This window comes from Branchiostoma floridae, chromosome 8 (genome assembly GCF_000003815.2).
Source record: "Branchiostoma floridae strain S238N-H82 chromosome 8, Bfl_VNyyK, whole genome shotgun sequence".
In the NCBI taxonomy this organism is placed as follows: Eukaryota; Metazoa; Chordata; class Leptocardii; order Amphioxiformes; family Branchiostomatidae; genus Branchiostoma; species Branchiostoma floridae.
This window is the reverse complement of record NC_049986.1, coordinates 12,468,981-12,488,677: the sequence shown is the minus strand read 5'-3', so window position 1 is coordinate 12,488,677 and position 19,697 is coordinate 12,468,981. Positions and strand designations below refer to the sequence as shown.

The following is a 19,697-nucleotide window of genomic DNA, read 5'->3' as shown; positions in this document are numbered from 1 at the left end:
TTGGAAGGCAGTTAAAACTATAATCGACTCTATCTGGTAGATGCTAAAATAATTGCTTCTAAGCGCTGTCTGCATTCAACTGCATTCAGTCAGATGTTGGTAACAACTGATTTGTCAATTGCCAAAAACATGTTAACAGTTATTGACACTGGCACCTGATGAGTCAATACAATAGCAGGTGTATTAAAGCCATGTCATTCTGAAACACATAAATTTTCTCTGACGTTATTTGGCATATATCCTGCCATTTCATGTTCTGAGGTTATGAATATGATGATTTGATCACTCTAAAATCACATTCCGTACCACAAGGCCATATCGCGCCAAGTCATACATTCCGACTGCACCCCTATTATTTTCGAAAAATGGTATGTTCTACCTAACTTTTGACCTGCCACTGAACCCGGAAGTTGCTAGGAACTTTTTGTTACGGTCACGTCTGTCCTGGAATCGCGAACTTTTCAGAGCTGCGAGTCTATCTTGGCCGCTGTGATACAAGTTTATGACTCCATGTGTTATTGTACTAAAGGTAGAAGTATTTTCATTCTTCTTTCGCTTTCTGGGGACTAGGAATTTGGAAGTTGATGTAAAAATTATGTTTGCGGGACCCCGGGCCCTGGCAGAAATCCATGAGGGCGGCTAGGCCTAAATGGGGAGGGGCAATTACTATTAGTCAAGGCAGGCCTGCAGCGGATAGGTATGCATGCTTGTCGACGTGGGTGATCGGTCGGAAGTCTGTCAAATGCTTCTGAAGGTATACGTGGGTGTAGTTGGCATGTGAGCGACTTGCAATTACGTGCCAATAGAAGCTCAGTGATGTTTTCTCTCCAGAAAATTATGACTGCCTGAGGAACAGCAGAGCAGATGACGTATTCGGAGTTCCACACAGAAATTTCCCCCATAACATAAGGATTTTTTTAGCTGTTGACAGAGGCTTATATTCTGTCAACAAGGAATGTTTTTCTTCACTTTTGGCAGTCAGTCAATAAGACATTACCCTAACCTTTATTAGAAAGAGAGATTCCTCATTATTTGACCTACCCTGGGCGCCAGCCAGGACCGGGTTAGCTAGCGAGTTTTGTTCGGGGAGCCAAGGCAGTCAGCCCGCCGATCTCACGTAAGCGCACCGGGGAGTTTATTAATAAAGCCTGAAGGAGTTATCGCTACCCTAAACAATGTCCCTTGGATAAGGGCTGGGCAGGTGGACCTCATAAACTCCCGGGGGCGCTAATAGGAGATCGGGCGGGCCCGACTGTCTTGGGCCACCGAATAAACTGTCCTAGCTGCCCGATCCTGGCTGGCTCCCAGGGTATATTTGATCCATAGTATATTTATTTCACATCTATTTCTGCATCTGCATCTGCATAGGATACCCCCAAATGACCCCGCGAGGGGCAAAAGTAGGGGGGGGAGCTGAGGCTCCCGGGTTAGGGCGGGCAGGCCGCCTGCCTGGCACGGAAGTGCTCAACGTTGGGAGCGCTTACAACCGTGCCAGGCAGGGCATTCCACTCGGGAATTGTGCGTGGGAAAAAAGAATGTTTGTAGATATCGGTGCGTGCAAATATGTGTTGATATTTGAAGTCGTGACTACCCCGGGTGCGCCCTTGGGCAGGCTTCAGAATATTGCTGGCGTCTATGTTAATATTATTGTTGACTACTTTATAGAAAAAGGTGAGGCGGGCGTTCCTCCTCCTTTCGGAGAGAGGGCGCCACTGCAGGTCTGAAAGCATTTGTGTCACGCTGCTAGTCTGCCGGTAGTCATTTAGGGTCACTCGGGCTGCCCTGCGCTGGACGGCCTCCACCGCCTGTATCCCATTGTTGGTGTACGGGTCCCAGACGATGGCACTATATTCCAAGTGAGGCCGTACCAGCGCTTTGTAACAAGTGGCCTTGACCCTAGATGGACAATGGGTCAAGTTGCGCCGAATGACTCCTAGGACCTTACCAGCTTTGCTAGTGGCGTGGTTGATATGGGTGTCCCACCGCAAATCGTCGGACAGTTGTACTCCAAGATAGGGGTGGGACTTAACACCGGTAAGGGCTTCTCCTATTTCAAGTACACATAGGATTGGATATTTCCAGATTTTTTCTAGTTGCAAACTTACTTTAGTAAAATTTGTCATATGAAAGGTTGAGATAAATTACATCATTGTATGTTTGATTTAAATGTTCACAGAATCTCAGTACTTCTGCCTGTAAATTCTGCCAAGAGGAGACAAGTTCCAGGCCTGAGAATGGCCGGAGAGCCTCAAGCTCTCGGCGTGGTGAGCCAGTGTGGGGAAAAATACAAGTAAGTGACTGACGTAACATTTTGCCTCATGTTGAATATTCCATATTTCTGAGATCAAAGTCATCAGTACATCATTCTATGAGGTACATGGGGTTAATGACCTGGGATAAAAGTATCATCTTCTTAATCAATGCCTATATAGGCCTGTATCAAAGTCGTCCTGTTTCCTATTAAACTGTATTGTTACTTTCACAACAGTCCCACCTATGAAGACCACTTCGAAGCAGGGCAAACTGCTCTAACTGAGGGGGAATTTGACCGAGCTGAGAGAAACTTCGCCTCGGCCCTTAAACTCGTCCATCATCAGTTTTCCCACCCTCAGACGGTTGCTGCCCTTCGTGCCCTGGGCAATGTGTTCTATGCTCGAGTCAACAATGCTTTTTTCTCACCAGCCAAAGAGAATTCAAAGGAGAATCTAACACCCGCAGTTAACCCAATCTCTGCGTCAGAGAAAACGGTAAGTGTGAAGCAAGATGAGAGCAGGCAAAATTGCACAGAGAATGAAGGAAAGCAAACAAAAGATACGAACTTCCAAGAACGAAGTTTAGCTGACTTAGAACAGATGGGCACATGGACAGTAAATGCTGTTGCTCTCTACAATTCTGCTATTGTGCGATCAAAACAAGACGAGGAGATTAAAGAAATACGGACCAGCATAAGGAACCTTGAAAAGCTCTTTCTTCAGAATCTTGTGGGAGGATGGAAAGAGACACATGCCGGTCCCATGGATGTTGACCCCAAGACAAAACTGCTACAAATCCGTGAAGAATGTCAAAAGAAGCTTGATGAACTTGACGCCATCCGCTATGACACAGAGCATGAACTTGACAGAGCTGAGGCTATCAGGAGTATCTACAGACAGATTGCTGCTGACATCTCAGGTATGATGCAGACAACTTCAAGTTACATTAATTTATCAGCATATGGTTCTATCCCAGTATGGTTAGAACTCAAACACAATTAAGGGACTTTAACAATCAAGAGGGCTGAGTTGTGGAAATAGCAAAAAGAAGAAAAAAACTTACTTTATCATTTTGATACGAATTGAAGAAGTTTGAGTAAGAGGTATAAAAGCATTGCACTGCATAAACAAAGAAAATTGCCCAAAAAATTGTTACAGTACTTCAAAATCATCATTTTCTCTCCCATCTTCTAATGCCTTTTTCAGTCCATCCCTAAATGGTTGAATTGATCAAACTTCATGTATAAGTAATAGATTTAGTCTTATATTCAAGCCTTGATAAGTACAAGCAATTGCGTAACTTAATGTGAGAATGTAATTGTAATTAATGCAGTCACATTACCAATACTACAAAGTAAAACTGAGGTTTCTGTATTGTGTGAAGGTCTTATCCGGTCGATGGTGGAAGCATCAGTTCAAGACTTAGGAGAGCCTCCATGCAAGTACGCCATCATTGGCCTGGGTTCCCTGGCCCGGGAAGAGACCACACCTTACTCTGACTTTGAGTTCGCCATCTTGCTGGAGGAGGGAGGAGACAGCAAGGAGAACCGTCAGTACTTCAGAAACCTGACAAGACTTCTTCATCTGAAGGTTACCTGACAGTCTTACTGTGAAGAAGTTTGTCCTATTGATATCATGTGTTAATTCATAGAGTTATTCAATAGCTATGTTTCTGAATGGATGCCAATGTACCAACCTTGAGCTTGTGTCTGCTACAACAGTTGTTTTTCTATCTCAGGTGGTGCATATAGACAGTGACACTTAAGCTAAACATGGCCAGATTTCATATCTATTGTAGTAGACTGCTAGTTATATCAAAAAGGTAGATATTTATTCATGGTGTAGGCAAATGCTTTAGCATCTGATAACCTTAAATTGATTTTAATGTTGAACTGTATGAACTTCTCGTATGGTTTCATACAGTCAACACTGCCAAATTGAAACAAAAATCTGGTCTACATGTATGTGGACAGATAAGAGGCATAGCACAGGATTCTTACAATCTTAGTGTTTGTGTCAATTGGAAAATTACCTAATATTAATGGACCACCAGAAACTGGTCACATTAGCCAGGTGGTCCTCTTAGAAACCATCACTTGACTGTATTTGTAAATTTTTATTTTTTCTTACTTCAGGTGATAGACCTTGGTGAAACTATTCTCCCAGCAGTTGCCATAAAATCTTTGAATGACTTTTATTCAGGTAAGGCTGAATATAAATAATCATAATTAATTTAAATTACCTTCTAAAGTGTTACTCATCAGCATTGAGAAATCATTTACAAATCAGAAATGGTACTGAAATGAAAATCAAATCCTGTATGCTGTACTTGTTGATCCCCTAATGCCCTAAAGCAATAAGCAAAATCATATAGTAGAATGTGATATTTCATTTCCAGATGGCCCTGAAAGTGACTGGTTCTACGACACTGGACCCAGAGGCTTTGCCTTTGATGGTGCCATGCCGGGGGCTTCCAAAACTCCACTTGGTCGGCCAGAATACTGTGGCAAACCAGCTCTTGAGCTAATCAGGTATATTATAATTATTCTACATCAATGAGAAGCTGGTGTTTAAAGTGCTTATGAGACAAAAAATGTTCTGATTATGTGTTGATGAGGGTTAGACATCCAAGTAGTGAGATAGATTCCGTTTAAGTTCTGTATAGATTGGTAAATGTGCATGTTTCTTTGTTATCTTCAACAATGATATTGTTATTCAATGAAAGTATTGTGGCATTTGGACCAAATTTGCACCCTTCTTATGGTATTGAACTATCAAAAATTCTATTTATTTATTGGCTTGCATTTGGCAATGAAAAAATCATACGTCTACCTTTCTTGAGCTCTTGGCAGCTGCATCCAATTATTATAATAAAGGTTGATAATTGCTCTGTCACAATGAATACTGAAACCAATTTGGAAGCTAGCACTGTAGCCTGCAAACAACATTGTTGTTGGGGAATCATGTAAAGCAAGTATTATGCAATTATTTCTCCAAAGTATGTTTTTTGTCACCCTCATTACAAGCTTCCAAACCAGATGCCATGTTCTGACTGTGAAGAATAATAATCAATGTTTGATTTGATTAACTACCAGAAGGAATCACAAGTTGGAAGTAAAGTGATGAATTTTCTTGTCTTAAGGCACAAAGCTCTCAGTTGATAGAGAAACTAATTGCATCACTATTGGTGTTTCCATCACCTTAGGGCTCAACAGAACTGTGATCTTATCTTAAAAACATGTACAGAATGTACATCAGTTAGGGCCAGCCTTGCACAAAGTGATGCTCTAATCTATGCTTTGCTCCATCACTCCTTTTTTTTACATTTTCAGGACTCCAACCAACATGGCAATTCTGCAAACCACAGTCTCTGCTGAAACATACGGCTTCCATGTAGACGAAGTGCTGCGAACTGTGGCACACGTAGCCGGGGACAAGAAGCTGGTTGAAGAGTATGAACAGTTAGTACAGCAAACCCTGAACACCAAGAATCCTTCAGCATGCCACAAGCCAGCGCCAGGGATCAAACCCAATAAAGAAGAATCTGCAAATGTAGAATCCCAAGCTTCAGAGGCAGAGGTTCAGACGTTAGGTTGTGAAAGAGCCATGACCTTTTTGAAGGAAATTCTCCAGTCTTTCAAGACTACCTTGAAAGAGGATGAAGACGGAAAGCTTTTCCAGGTGAAGAAGGAAATCTATCGTCTCCCCAGTATGGTTGTCAGCGGTTTGGGACTTTTCTATGCACTGGAGGCAAAGACAGCCTGGGACATCATTGAGGAGATGGTTGACAAGCATCTTCTCACCAAGGTGGCATCGCAGAATCTGAAGGTAGCAGTCAGCATTGCAACAGAGCTACGACTCCGTACCTATCTCTCTAACGACAGCCAAAGTGATGACATCACTCCCTTGAAACGGATAGACAAGCTGAGAACGAAAGAAACCTGTAGTCGTGTGGTTCGTGAACTTACCGATGTCTTGCCTAAAAGTGTTCTTGTACGTTTCTACCAGACCGTCCTCCCCCTTGAAGAAATGATGTCTGCTATCTTGAAGAAGACTGAAAGTGAAGATAAGGATGTGACAGCAGAAAGCTTGATGGAGGGTTGTTTGCTGGACACTAGTGCAAGAACTAGGTCTCTTATCCTTCTGCGTCTGTCACAGTACGAGGAAGCTATTGCCCTTCTTGAGGAAGACATTCAACAAGTTGAGACAAGTTACTCAGCTCTTGACATGACACATCATCTGGGGGTCTGTCATTACAACCTTGGAAATGCCTACAGAGGTAAGGGGGACCAGCACAAGGCTATGGAACATTACCAGCAAGCCCTGGCACTGTGGAGAAATGATTCTAAAGGTGACAGTGAGTACATAGCTACAGCTCTGCATGCTCTCGGACACATTAATCACATGTTTGACAGGTTTGATCAGGCCCTTGAAGCTTATGGAGAAGCCCTCAAGCTAAGAAAATGTTTGTCTGAAAAAGATGATTCAGATTGTGAATTCATTGCGCATACTCTGCATGGCATGGCTTCAGTATACAAGGACATGGGTGACTACAATACTGCACTGGATCTGGAAAGCCAAGCATTAGAAGCAGCCCAGAAGATGTATGGCCTGCACAGAGCTCATTCTGAAACTGCAACCTATCTCTCTGGCATGGGGAGCATCCATCGTGAGATGGCAAACTTTAAGGAGGCAAGAAGATGTTTTCAAGAGTCTTTAAGAATGTTCAAATCTGTTGTGGGAGAGAACGTTGCTCACCCTAGTATAGCTGCACAGCTGACTGCCCTAGCTAATCTAGATAAGCAGTCCCAGTGGTCGAATCTCGACTGTGTCTCCAAATACTTCCAGGCGCTTGAGATATTTCATATTCTCTACGGAACAGAGGGAAAGACAGATGAGATTGCAAGTGTCCTAGGCAGTATTGCCAACTGTTTGGATGACTTTGGTCACCTACAGGATTCAGAAAAGTATCACCGTGAGTCCTTAGACATGTTCCTGCATGTCTATGGAAGTGATGATAACCTGAAAGTTGCAGGGGCATACAATGACCTCGGCAGTTCTCTTCTCCAAGCAGGGAGGAGTGAGGAGGGACTGGAGATGATGGAAAAGGCCTTGCAGATGAGACAAGCCGTTTTTAAAGGCAGGTTTTGTCAAGTTGCTTTAACATCCATTGGCATAATACCGGTCGGTTTACTGCAATTTCTCAAGCAATGCTAATTTGGCAAATGATCAACGCATCATTTTCTCCAGTTACATGTTGCTGTTACAGCTTACCTTTGCCACTTCTTCTGTGTAAATTATTTTGTCTCTCTGGTCCTGCTAAAAACATAATATCGTAATTGGAACACACCGCGGAATTGCACGGAGAACGGGCGCGTGGTTGGAAGGGGGTGCACTATACCGGTCGAACGAAACACGGCACAATTAACTGCCGCTATGTACCTTTATTCATCCTCTGTTGTCCCTTTCTTTCCTGTTAGTAGTTGCACAAAACAAAAATCTGCATGAGCATACAAAAAGTCATGAGAAAATGGGCGTATAATGACAAGAATTTTCATTTAATTTTGGTGCGTCACAACCGCTATGACGTAAAACTTTACTGCTGGCCGTAGCATTAAAAATGGCGGGAAAATGGCGGCGTACATTCCATTTGACCCATTCAGCCGTAGATGCGGGCTGTTATGCAACGGTTCCTCACACTTTTACACGAGTTGTAGGTCACCAAAAGAAATTCAAGATTGCTGTTGAATCATGCTCGTCTTGTGCCGTGAGCACATGTGATTATTATCTACAAATCTAGCGATGAACGTGACAGTGTGTTTGTCCCACGACGAGCTCGCCTGCCCCGAAAATGACCTGAAAACTTTTGGCCTTGTTGTCTTCGAATGCATTGTTATCGATGCTTTGTAAATTATGTATTGGACACCTAGATGTCTGAAGTGTGCATACCTCAGAAATAACTATTGTTGCATGTGTAGATCTCTTTAAGTTCCACTATTTTTAATCGACCGGTATAAGGCTTATGACCGGTATTATGCCAATGCATGTTAATGACTTTTGACCTAGAATTAGACAATACATTGAAGCAACTTTTCTGTAAAAGGCGAACTTCCAACCCAAAATGATATTTACTCATATATTCTAACTATTGGTAAGAAGCTTTAATGTTTTGTTTTTCTAGACAAAAAAATTGATTGTGTGGTATTATCCACTAATAAGATTCTTTCTTTGTGGCACAGGGAGAGAAGCTCCCGAGATGGTCAGTTCCATTTCCAACCTGGGATACACTCACTTGAAACTGGGCAACATTGACAAGGCCACTCAGTACACAAAAGAAGCAATAGCCATGGCAACAAACCTTCACAAGGTCAATAAACTGCACCCAAGCATCATTATTCCCATGCAGACACTTGGGGCAGTTTACATGGACAAGAAAGACTGGGCATCAGCACTGGAGCTATTTGAGAAAGTCCTGGAAATGGAACAATCCATATTCAGGTGAAATAAATGCTTATATTAGTAAGTTTGACTGTCACCGAGTGCCATCAATGGTGTCATTCAGCACCAGGGACAGGGATAGCAGTGTTAGTGTGAATGTCATTCAGCACCAGGGACAGGGATGGCAGTGTCAGTGTGAGTGTCATTCAGCACCAGGGACAGGGATGGCAGTGTTAGTGTGAGTGTCATTCAGCACCAGGGACAGGGATGGCAGTGTTAGTGTAAATGTCATTCAGCACCAGGGACAGGGATGGCAGTGTTAGTATGAATGCCATTCAGCACCAGGGACAGGGATGGCAGTGTCAGTGTAAATGTCATTCAGAACCAGGGACAGGGATGACAGTGTCAGTGTGAATGTCATTCAGAACCAGGGACAGGGATGACAGTGTCAGTGTAAATGCCATTCAGCACCAGGGACAGGGATGGCAGTGTCAGTGTGAGTGTCATTCAGCACCAGGGACAGGGTGTCAGTGTGGTTGTCTTTCAACTCCAGGGCCAGGAATGACAGTGTCAGTGTGAATGTCATTCAGCACCAGGGACAAGGATGGCAGTGTCAGTGTGAATGTCATTTAGCACCAGGGACAAGGATGGCAGTGTCAGTGTGAATGTCATTCAGCACCAGGGACAGTGATGCCATTGGCAGTGTCAGTGTGGTTGTCTTTCAACTCCAGGGCCAGGAATGACAGTGTCAGTGTGAATGTCATTCAGCACCAGGGACAGGGATGACAGTGTCAGTGTGAATGTCATTTAGCACCAGGGACAGGGATGACAGTGGCATTGTGAATGTCATACAGCGCCAGGGACAGGGATGGCAGTGTCAGTGTGAATGTCATTCAGCACCAGGGACAGGGATGGCAGTGACAGTGTAATTCAGCACCATGGATAGGTGTAATGCAGAATTTTAATATCATTACATGTATTTACCTAATCTGAGACAACACTAATAAGTAAATACATGCTCAAAAAAGCCAATTGCACAATTATTTCAATGGTAAATTTACTTAACCCTAATTGATTGAAGCCATGTTATGGCTTGTTTGTTTGTATTTATCAATATAAGATATTGTATAACTCTATGCATGTTTCTTTGCTGCACCCTAGAGGCCCCCATCCTTTACTTAACCCCAATTGATTGAAGTTATGTCATGGCTGTAACTCACATGTTTGTTTCTTTGCTACCCTTCAGAGGCCCCCATCCTTTAGTGGGCATGACTTTGTGTAATCTGGGCTGTGTACATGGTGCAATGTTGGACCACAAAACAGCCCTGCAGTACCTTCAACGTGCAGACAAGATGTCAGAAGATATGTTTGGGGAGGGCACACCACATCCACAGGTATGTCTCAATTATTCAGAATCTACTTTAAAGTCTTCAACTAATTAAGGATATCACCTCACATTTACTTGACTGAAACAAATTGTACCAGTATTATGAATTATTACATTGCAATGCAAGCATTTGAATGTGGTATTCCAGAATTTGAAAGTGGTTCTCTTTCATTACCTGAGTGAAAAGATGACCATACATTTAGACTCTTCAACTGTAAACTGCTTGGTTCCAGTAGAAAAGGGTTAAATGAGACTACTTTTTTTTCTAGGTAGCCCTGATATGGAACAACATGGGCCTCAACTACAAGGACATGGGAAACATTCCCAAGGCTTTGGAATATCTTACACGCTCGCTCCAAATGCGGGTGGCTATCTACGGAGAAGACTCCCCTCACCCTGACATTGGCGCATCCCTGAGTAACATGGGCATCCTGATGGGAAAGCTTGGGAACGTTGAAATGGCTGCCACATGTTTTGAGAAGGCCTTGAAGAAGTTCTGTGGTAGCTATGGCAACAGGAATCACCCGTCAATAGCAGGTACTCTTGACAATCTGGGCATCATTTTCTTCGAAAAAGGAGACTACCACAAAAGTCTGAAACACCACAGGGAGGCACTTGAGATGAAACAGGACCTGTACAAAGGAAAACCCAATGTTTCCATAGGCCTGACTCTTAACAACCTGGCAAATACCTACAAGGCTCTTGGAGAGCATGAAACCTCCCTAGACCTGTTCAGACAGTCTTTTGACATCTATGAAGGTGTGCATGGAAAAGGAGCACAGCATCCTGACATTGCGCAAGGTTTGATTGGCATCGGAAATCAGTATGTAAACCTTAAGAGAAGCCATGACGGTATCAAACTTCTCCAAAAGGCCCTGAAAATGTTAGAGGAATTCCATGGCATTGACACCCCTCACCCAGATATTGCCACTTGTCTCAACAACATTGCTTTTGCACATGATGAGTTAAAAGAGTTTGACTCTGCCATGCAACTCTACCAAAGAGCATTGGAAGTTTGGAGACAACTGTTTGGGAACGAACACCCCAATGTGGCCGTGGCTTTGAATAATCTTGCGTCAGCATGCACTAGTGCAGGTGACACCACATGTGCCATGGCGTATTTTGAAGAAGCAGTGAAGATCTATCAGCTGTCTCCATGTAATCCTGCAGCACATCAGGCTTTCTTCAACCTGGCAAAAGTCTGTCTTCTCCAAGGGAATAATGTCAAAGCCTTGGCAAACTATGTGCAAGGTGAGACTCTTTTTATATGACTGTTATACTTGTAGAGAATTTTCATGTGGCATCATTTGCATTCCCATGTTACAGTGTACATCTCTTAAGCACAACAACATGCTGCTACTGTAGTCAAATTATTCACCAACATGGTCCCTGCAGATGATTACTATGTCTTCAATAAATCTATTAGGTTGATGTCATGTGATATAAGAAGCTTTAAGATTTATGCTTTATACCCCATGGATGAGTCTGTGAATTTGTGTTTTAGCACAAGTCTACTACGCAGTTATTTGCGCTCAAATTTGAAATATTCTAGAACTAAGAAATCTCAGATTTAATACTATTTTTTGACACTTTTTGACACTTTTGTGTCATTATTTCACGTTTGCAACATAGAGAATTAGCCTACAAACATTTCGTCCTACGCGCGCTGTAACTTGTTGACCCCCCGAGTTAGGCACTGGTGAGAATTCAAACAAGAATCAATCATCAACGGTTATTGTTCGAGAATCTCCGGTGAGTTCCGGGTGCGTGACGTCATGACTTGGTAGGCTCGGGCAGACTTGGGACTACTCGGATTTCGTCGGTGAAGAAACAAAATGGCTGAAACCCAGCGCGGGCGTGCAGATTCCCAGGTTTTCAAATGCGCTCGCACAGAGAAAATATCGACTGCTGACATGCCTTGAATAGTGTTCCGTAACGTGGTAGGCTTGATTCAACTAACTATATAAAGAAACGGCCGGAAAATGGATTTTTTGTTTTCAGTTTGAAGCGCAAATAACTGCATAGTAGACCTTTAAGGTTTGGATAACATTTTCCATTATATTTGATACAATTACATGTATGCAATCTTCCACACAATGTACAAATGTATGAGCATGAAAACAAACACGGTAAGGATGAGATCAAAGTCTGGATGAAAGCAATTTTGAGAAGGCTCTCAAACATTTTTATTAATAACCGTATTTTTTACATCTTTACTTATCTTGTTATTCACAGGCATCAATGCCCTACAGTTACTACCAGGTGATGTGTCACTCCGCCCAGAGCTGGTCATGGGACTGAATTCTGCTGCACAGATTCTGTTTGATGGGAAAAGCTACAAGGAAGCAGCAGAGTACTGGGAAAAGGCCCTGACTGCACAGTCACAGATGAGATCAGCTCCAAATGTGGATGTAGGGAAGATGCAGTTCAACCTGGCTAGGTGTGTGTGTGTGTTTGGGGGGGGGGGTGCACGTGCATATGCAGGTGCCTGTTTGTGCATGCGTGAGTATTACAGAAGCCCAAAGTATTCATGCCACAAAGTAACCAGCATTAGACTGGTTTGGGTATGTCTCAGTTTTCCTTATCAAACTCCCTAATTTCATATCACTTACGTAACTGTAGGCAATTTGTACATGCAAATTGTGCAACGGTTGAAAAGGGATCTGTTACTGAAGAAAATATCTCAGCTTTTTCAGTAAGACATTCACACTCTGATAGGTGCATGCAAATTATCAAGCACTGTCAGGTGATGCCACTTAGTAATTATACATTGTATAAATCAAATGTTTAATATCAAGTTATGAAGTTGATTGATCAGATTTCCAATGCATTTAGGATCATATCAAATGGAAATTATCAATGTAAAGATCTGTAAATATTGAGCATTGTTATTGACTGAGCATTTTTGAAGGTGTGATTGACCAAAATCAAGTTTCCTCATTTTTTGTATCAAGTTTACCATTGACCCATGCATTGTTTCTACAGGTGCTACAGTGAACTTGGAAATGTAGGAAAGGAGCGTACTCTCCACGAGCAGGCCTTACAGACACGGCTAGAGCAGCATGGGGAGAACAGCACCAATGTAGATGTAGGGCTGTCCCTCTTACATACAGCAAAGGTACTACAGACAGCTGGAGACCACCAGCTAGCTGTCCTGTATCTTCAACAGGTACTTGTTACTCACTTTGTTTTTTTACAGCCAATACAATGTAACGTTATATCTCATTGATTTGTAAGTACGCTGTATGTTAAGGATATTCTTCACTTTGAAAAGTACAGAAGGAAAGGCTAGTGAGAATCTGGTCCATTTTTTTCAGCTTCGTTTTTTCTGGATTGGTCCAGCAAGACAAATTGATTTTGTACTGGTATACTGTCCCGATACCCAGCCCTAGTCATGAATTATAATCGTGTTTCTTGTATTGTCCCTCGAGTCAGTTTCAGTATACTCAGCCTTCTGTCCAAGGAGACCTGAAATTTTGTCTGATTCATGATACCTGCTCTAACTTATCATTATTGACATTTACATTCATTTTGACACATTCTTGACTAGACAGATGAAATTTCATAGAAGGCAAGAAACAATGGAAGAAATTAATCATGGAAATTTTTTCTTATTGAGTTCAATGTACAGTGCTTGAAATGATGTGTAACCAGAAATAGTCTGTCATGAAATTGGTTTTATGAACAAATTCCATTCTCATTACAGGCTGTCCAAATTTTCCAAGGGTTGTCAGAGGCATCCCCTGAGTTTAAGACATTTCTGGCTGCCGCATACAAGAGTGACACATATCAGTCCACGGGAGACCAGGGTAGCAAAGTCAAGTACCTGTCAGAGATGATGAGGACACTACAGTCCACCAACCAGGAGGTAGAGGACTCTATCTTTGGTAGGTTGAATGTTATTATCATAATAAGCATTTTTTTCTGAAGTACAATGATAGAGGTTGATAATAAATGTATATTCTTTTACTAATCTTTTTCCAAAACTGTGAGATATCCAGTTGCTTGAGTAACTGCTTTTGTATCCACTGACAGTTGCTTAAATAACTGCTTTTTGGCATATCTTATTACCTTAGGATGTCTAACCTTCATTTACATGTGAGATTGCTTCTCAATGAGATGCTCACAGATTGAAATTAGAATTTCCTTTCCTATCACTTAGATGATCTATCACCAGAGACCAAAAGCTTGCTTGAGAAGTTTCCGGGACTGAGACCAACTTTGAAGAAAGCAGCTACTACCATAAAGGTAAACTGACTTTCATTTACTCTGATTTGCAAAATGTATTTCTGACTCAGAAGAGTGTTATGTGTGAAAAAGTTTCTTCAGAAAGAGTAATTACCAATATCATTTCAAGTTCAAATCATAAGTATAAATGATCTTCAAAATGTTTGATCCTGAAAATTATTTTTTACATGTAATGTTCAGTGTTCAAATCATCAAAATACTGGGATATTATTTAGTGGAGAAGGTGCAATAATATCACCATTACTATGATCTATACAAACGATGAAAATGTTTGGTCCTACGTAAAAATATGCCCACCTATTATAAATAGAAATAAAAAATTTTTACATTAATTTTACTTTGATAGGTTGTTAAGTTATCAAGGTTAGCGTATGCGATAATTATAAATATGTTGACATATTGTTATGCTGTGTTAGATGCTAGGGTCCTGGAGGAGTGCTGAAGACTTGAACGGAGCAGCTCCCCTGATGTGGAGTGACCTCATGCTGCCCAGGAGGACCATGTCTAAACCTCAGCTACAGTTGTTTGGCCACTTCTTAGCAGACATTGGAGCTGCAGAGCAATTCCATGGGTTTGTCATCTATTACATCACAGAGAAATACAATTTAAAGCAGCTAGCATTATGTTTTGACATATGTATATGGGTGGTGTTCAGCACCAAGGACAGGTATGTTTTATATAGATGGTGCTCAGCCCCAAGGACAGGTATGTTTTATATAGATGGTGTTCAGCCCCAAGGACAGGTATGTTTTGTATAGATGGTGTTCAGCCCCAAGGACAGGTATGTTTTATATAGATGGTGTTCATCACCAAGGACAGGTATGTTTTATATAGATGGTGTTCAGCACCAAGGACAGGTATGTTTTATATAGATGGTGTTCATCACCAAGGACAGGTATGTTTTATATAGATGGTGTTCAGCACCAAGGACAGGTATGTTTTGTATAGATGGTGTTCAGCACCAAGGACAGGTATGTTTTATATAGATGGTGTTCAGCACCAAGGACAGGTATGTTTTATGTAGATGGTGTTCAGCACCAAGGACAGGTATGTTTTATATAGATGGTGTTCAGCACCAAGGACAGGTATGTTTTGTATAGATGGTGTTCAGCACCAAGGACAGGTATGTTTTATATAGATGGTGTTCAGCACCAAGGACAGGTATGTTTTATATAGATGGTGTTCAGCACCAAGGATAGGTATGTTTGCCTGTATATAGATGGTGTTCAGCACCAAAGACAGTGTACTTACTTCATCTGCTTGATAGATTCTAACAGGCCAAAGATTCTTACTCTTTTTGATAAGTATGTGGGTTCTTTAACATGCTCTGAGTGTGGCTCTCCTCAAACATATGACCTCCATTGAATGTCCTATTGGTTAGACAACTCTAACTGAAGCTAGGTACTCATTTTCACCTGGGTGGAGTGAGGAAATTGGAATTAATTGCCTTTCTCAAGGGCACAACATTGGAGACTGTCAACAATTTGAACCCAGATCCCCTCCTTTTCAGGCCAAACAACCTACCCATTTATTATAGTCTAAGCTAAAGTCATTGAAGACCTGCAAAAAGCCAAATGCTACTTTGATGACTTTTTATTGCTACAATTTTCATGTAGCCTCATCAAGTTCATGGAAAAGTCATATGAGGATGTCATCGGCAGTGAAGTCCCATTCCAATGTCTGATGATGATTGGTGGGCTGTGTATGGGGCTGACTGACAGCAGCGCCCTCATGTGTCATCGGCTGGTAACTGCAGGGATGGTAGAAGTGCTGTGTGGATGGCTCGAGAACTTTAAAGATCAATATCCACAAGACCAGGTATTTTGTTGTTATGATTTTAAAAGTAATCATGGATATTTGAACTATAACTAACCTGATCATTAACCAGTTGCACAGTTATGTTATGAAGTAATTAGTTTAAGTTGATGCTTTAGCTTTGTTTTGTGATTACCAACTTGAAACATTTTAACTGCTTGGGTCTTTTATGTATTTTGCCCATATGCAATCAACTAAATATTTGGATATTACAAATTGTTAGATCCTAAAGCTTCATTATAAAATGCATTTTTAAATGCACAAATGAGCATTAAAAGCTGTTTTGCTTCAGATCTAGACTTTAGCAACATCTGAAAACTTGGATGCTACAGACGTTCAAAATGGACAGTCATCCTCTTGCATGTTGCAGAACCGCTCCAGTTTGGTGACCTATGCCATCCACACCCTCCACAACTGCAGTAAAGTGCCTGATGTCAGACCAGCACTGAAGGAACAAAATATCAGCAAACTACTCGTACCTTATCTGAAGGTGTGTATCTATGTGTAAATGTGATGAAATAAAGGCATATACAAGTAGATATTTTTCTACTTTTATTTGGCTAATGTATTCCAGTGCTTTGAGATAAAAAAATACACTACTAGCTGTTGACAGGAATTCTTCAAATTTACAGTTGAATCCATGCATTATCAGTGAATTTAGTCTATTAAGGTCGTGTTAATTTTACTTACAGGCAAATTTTGCAATGAAAAATGGGCCTTGTGTTTGTGCTTTTGGAATAATCCATAAAAAAGGTTGTTTTCAAAATCCAAACCTCTTTTTGGACATGTGATTGTTATACTATGAAAGTACTCTAGAATCTACAGTGTAAAGGATAATGTTAAAAATGAGAATGTAATGTTAAAGCATGAAATTTTGAAGAAAAGGTTGCATAAACTAACATGGGTCTTTAATGGCATGTGTTTTCAGATTGAGGACATGGGCACCAGACTTGCAGCACTACTGGCCACCTCGTACCTGACTGATGATGAGCCTCCTGAGGCAGACAGTGATATCCTGGACCACATCATCAACAAACTGGACAAAGCTCTCCAGGAGGAATCCAGATCAGCAGAGGGGTACTCAGCCATGGAGCTTGTCATGGGAATAGGTAAGTTATCATTGAATATTATCATATAGCCAGGCGCCGCGGACCAATCAGAAGGCATCGACACCAGTGTCGATGCAAATCGACACCGGTGCCGGTGTCGATTCATTCTGACCAATCAGGGGAGCGATACCCACCTGCCTGGCCTGAATCCACGTGTTACGGCGTCATGCGTCAGCAGAAAGGAATGCCTTGTACAGTGTGCAGTCCATGTTAGAGTTACATGGGGACCAAGTCTCTTGTGATGGTCCAGCTGCATTTAACAAGTAACATAATGAATCAACATCTTTGTTAGTATTCAAAGCCTTGAAACCGACCTTGATCCAAACATTATTACTTTTCACATTCCTTCAAATTTATTGAATATGTACAACTATAACTTAGGATTAAATAGCAGCACACGTGTCCCAGCAGAAAGGAATGCTTTGTACTACATAATGAATCAACATCTTTGTTAGTATTGAAAGCCTTGAAACCGATCTTGATCCAAACATTATTACTGTTCACATTCCTTCAAATTTATTGAACATGTACAACTATAACTTAGGATTAAATAGCAACACACTTGTCCCAGCAGAAAGGAATGCTTTGTACTACATAATGAATCAACATCTTTGTTAGTATTTAAAGCCTTGAAACCGATCTTGATCCAAACATTATTACTGTTCACATTCCTTCAAATTTATTGAATAAGTACAACTATAACTTATGATTAAATAGCAGCACACGTGTCCCAGCAGAAGGGAATTTGTCATTATGTCAAGCCTTGGAAGTCTTGAATAAAGGATGTAACGTTATGTATCATAAAGGAATTTGTTGCTTAATTGGGTCAGTTTGTGTAGGCTATATGATAATAACGTTAATGCCCCGTCTTATCCTCGGTGTATATGGTGAGATAATCCCTGGTCAGGTGCAATAACCACCTCATAAACCGCCTCGTTCGCTACGCTCACTCGGTGGTTTATTCGGTGGTTATCGCACCTGACCAGGGATTATCTCACCATATACACCTCGGGCCGGGGCATTAACCCTTTATTATTAGCCAACGACTACAACTAGCCATAGTGGCATCACGCGGTGTGATGCCAGTGGTGCGGCAGTGGTGAAATACATTGTATTTATATTTCAGCCATACCACAGGTATGGTGAAATGTATTGTATTCCTAATTATATTTCAGTCATACCACAGGTATGGTGAAATATATTGTATTTTTAATGTTTCTTGAAGTTCTTTCTTCTTCTGCTTTCTCCTGTCAAATCTTCAAAACGCGTTTATTTTTGGACTTTGGTGATTATGTCAGTGGCAGTGGTGCGGCAGTGGCAGTGGTGCGGCAGTGCATCCCTCATATTCTCTTTATAAATGCCGTTAATTAGTAATTGGTAGGTGAAAGTTAACATGGAATTTTCCATTTTTGACCAATAGGCACCCTTTGTGGGAATGCTGCAAACAGAGCAGGTTTCCTGGAGAGGTCAGCAGCAGCACTGGTGGAGAGACTGATGGAGGAAGGGGATGAGGAGGAAACAGAGGCAGCAGCAAACACCATCTGTACACTCCTGGCCGAATGATGAGGGGGGGGGGGAACACAGTTTTAACTGTGTGAATGTCTGACTGATGGAGGCAGGAGATGAGGAGGAAACAGAGGCAGCAGCAAACACCATTTGTACACTCCTGGCCAAATGATGAGGAGGGGGGTGCACAGTATTAACTGTGTGAATGTCTGACTGATGGAGGCAGGAGATGAGGAGGAAACAGAGGCAGCAGCAAACACCATTTGTACACTCCTGGCCGAATGATGAGGGGTCACAAAAACTGTGTGAATGTCTGAATGAAGGAACAAATAATGAATGGTTGAATGGATGACCCAACAAATGAGCTTATGAATTAATTTTATTCTTGTATTAAGAATGCAATGAGGATATGGATTCAAAAATCATATTCTAACTAATGCAAGATAATATAGAATGGTATTCTGCTTTTTGAATATATAATTTTATTGCACAACAATTGTACGAGGTACAAAGTATGGCATCTATATAACTACAGTTCTATAGCTTAACTTAAGGCTTATCTAACTAATATATCAGTTGTAGTATGAGATACGTTTCTTACATTCATTTTAAAATATTGCTATGGCCTTGATTTAAAATTTTGAAGTTGTAGTCATCTTAGGACCAATATGTGTCATTTGAGGACCAATATGTGTCATCTGAGGACCAATACATTGTATATGTTGCATTTTGGCTTTCTGTCACACAGTTCTACACAACTAAACATTAATGCCATGGAAGGGTCGGTATAGGAATAGTGATTATATGTACAGTATGAATAACAAACAACATTATATGAAGCAAAGAATTGAATTAATGTAGTCATCAGCTTTGCATTGATTTCTGAAAGTTTTAATCTTTCTGAAAGTCTTAAAAGTAAGTAATCACACAATCTGTGTATGG

At 41.3% G+C, this 19,697-nt stretch overlaps 1 protein-coding gene across 1 annotated transcript; it reads left to right on the top strand.

Moving 5' to 3' along the window:
* The first annotated feature begins 403 nt into the window (after positions 1-403).
* On the top strand, positions 404-18,851 carry LOC118420826. The gene is made up of 19 exons (XM_035827847.1): positions 404-529; positions 2,177-2,290; positions 2,489-3,171; positions 3,637-3,842; positions 4,388-4,454; positions 4,651-4,783; positions 5,585-7,392; positions 8,492-8,750; positions 9,937-10,084; positions 10,347-11,328; positions 12,313-12,517; positions 13,063-13,246; positions 13,784-13,964; positions 14,240-14,325; positions 14,742-14,896; positions 15,942-16,143; positions 16,511-16,630; positions 17,069-17,249; positions 18,670-18,851. Exons 2-19 carry the CDS (start codon positions 2,235-2,237, stop codon positions 18,810-18,812), a joined length of 5,799 nt encoding a protein of 1,932 aa, XP_035683740.1. The 5' UTR covers positions 404-529; positions 2,177-2,234; the 3' UTR covers positions 18,813-18,851.
* Positions 18,852-19,697: the final 846 nt, after the last annotated feature.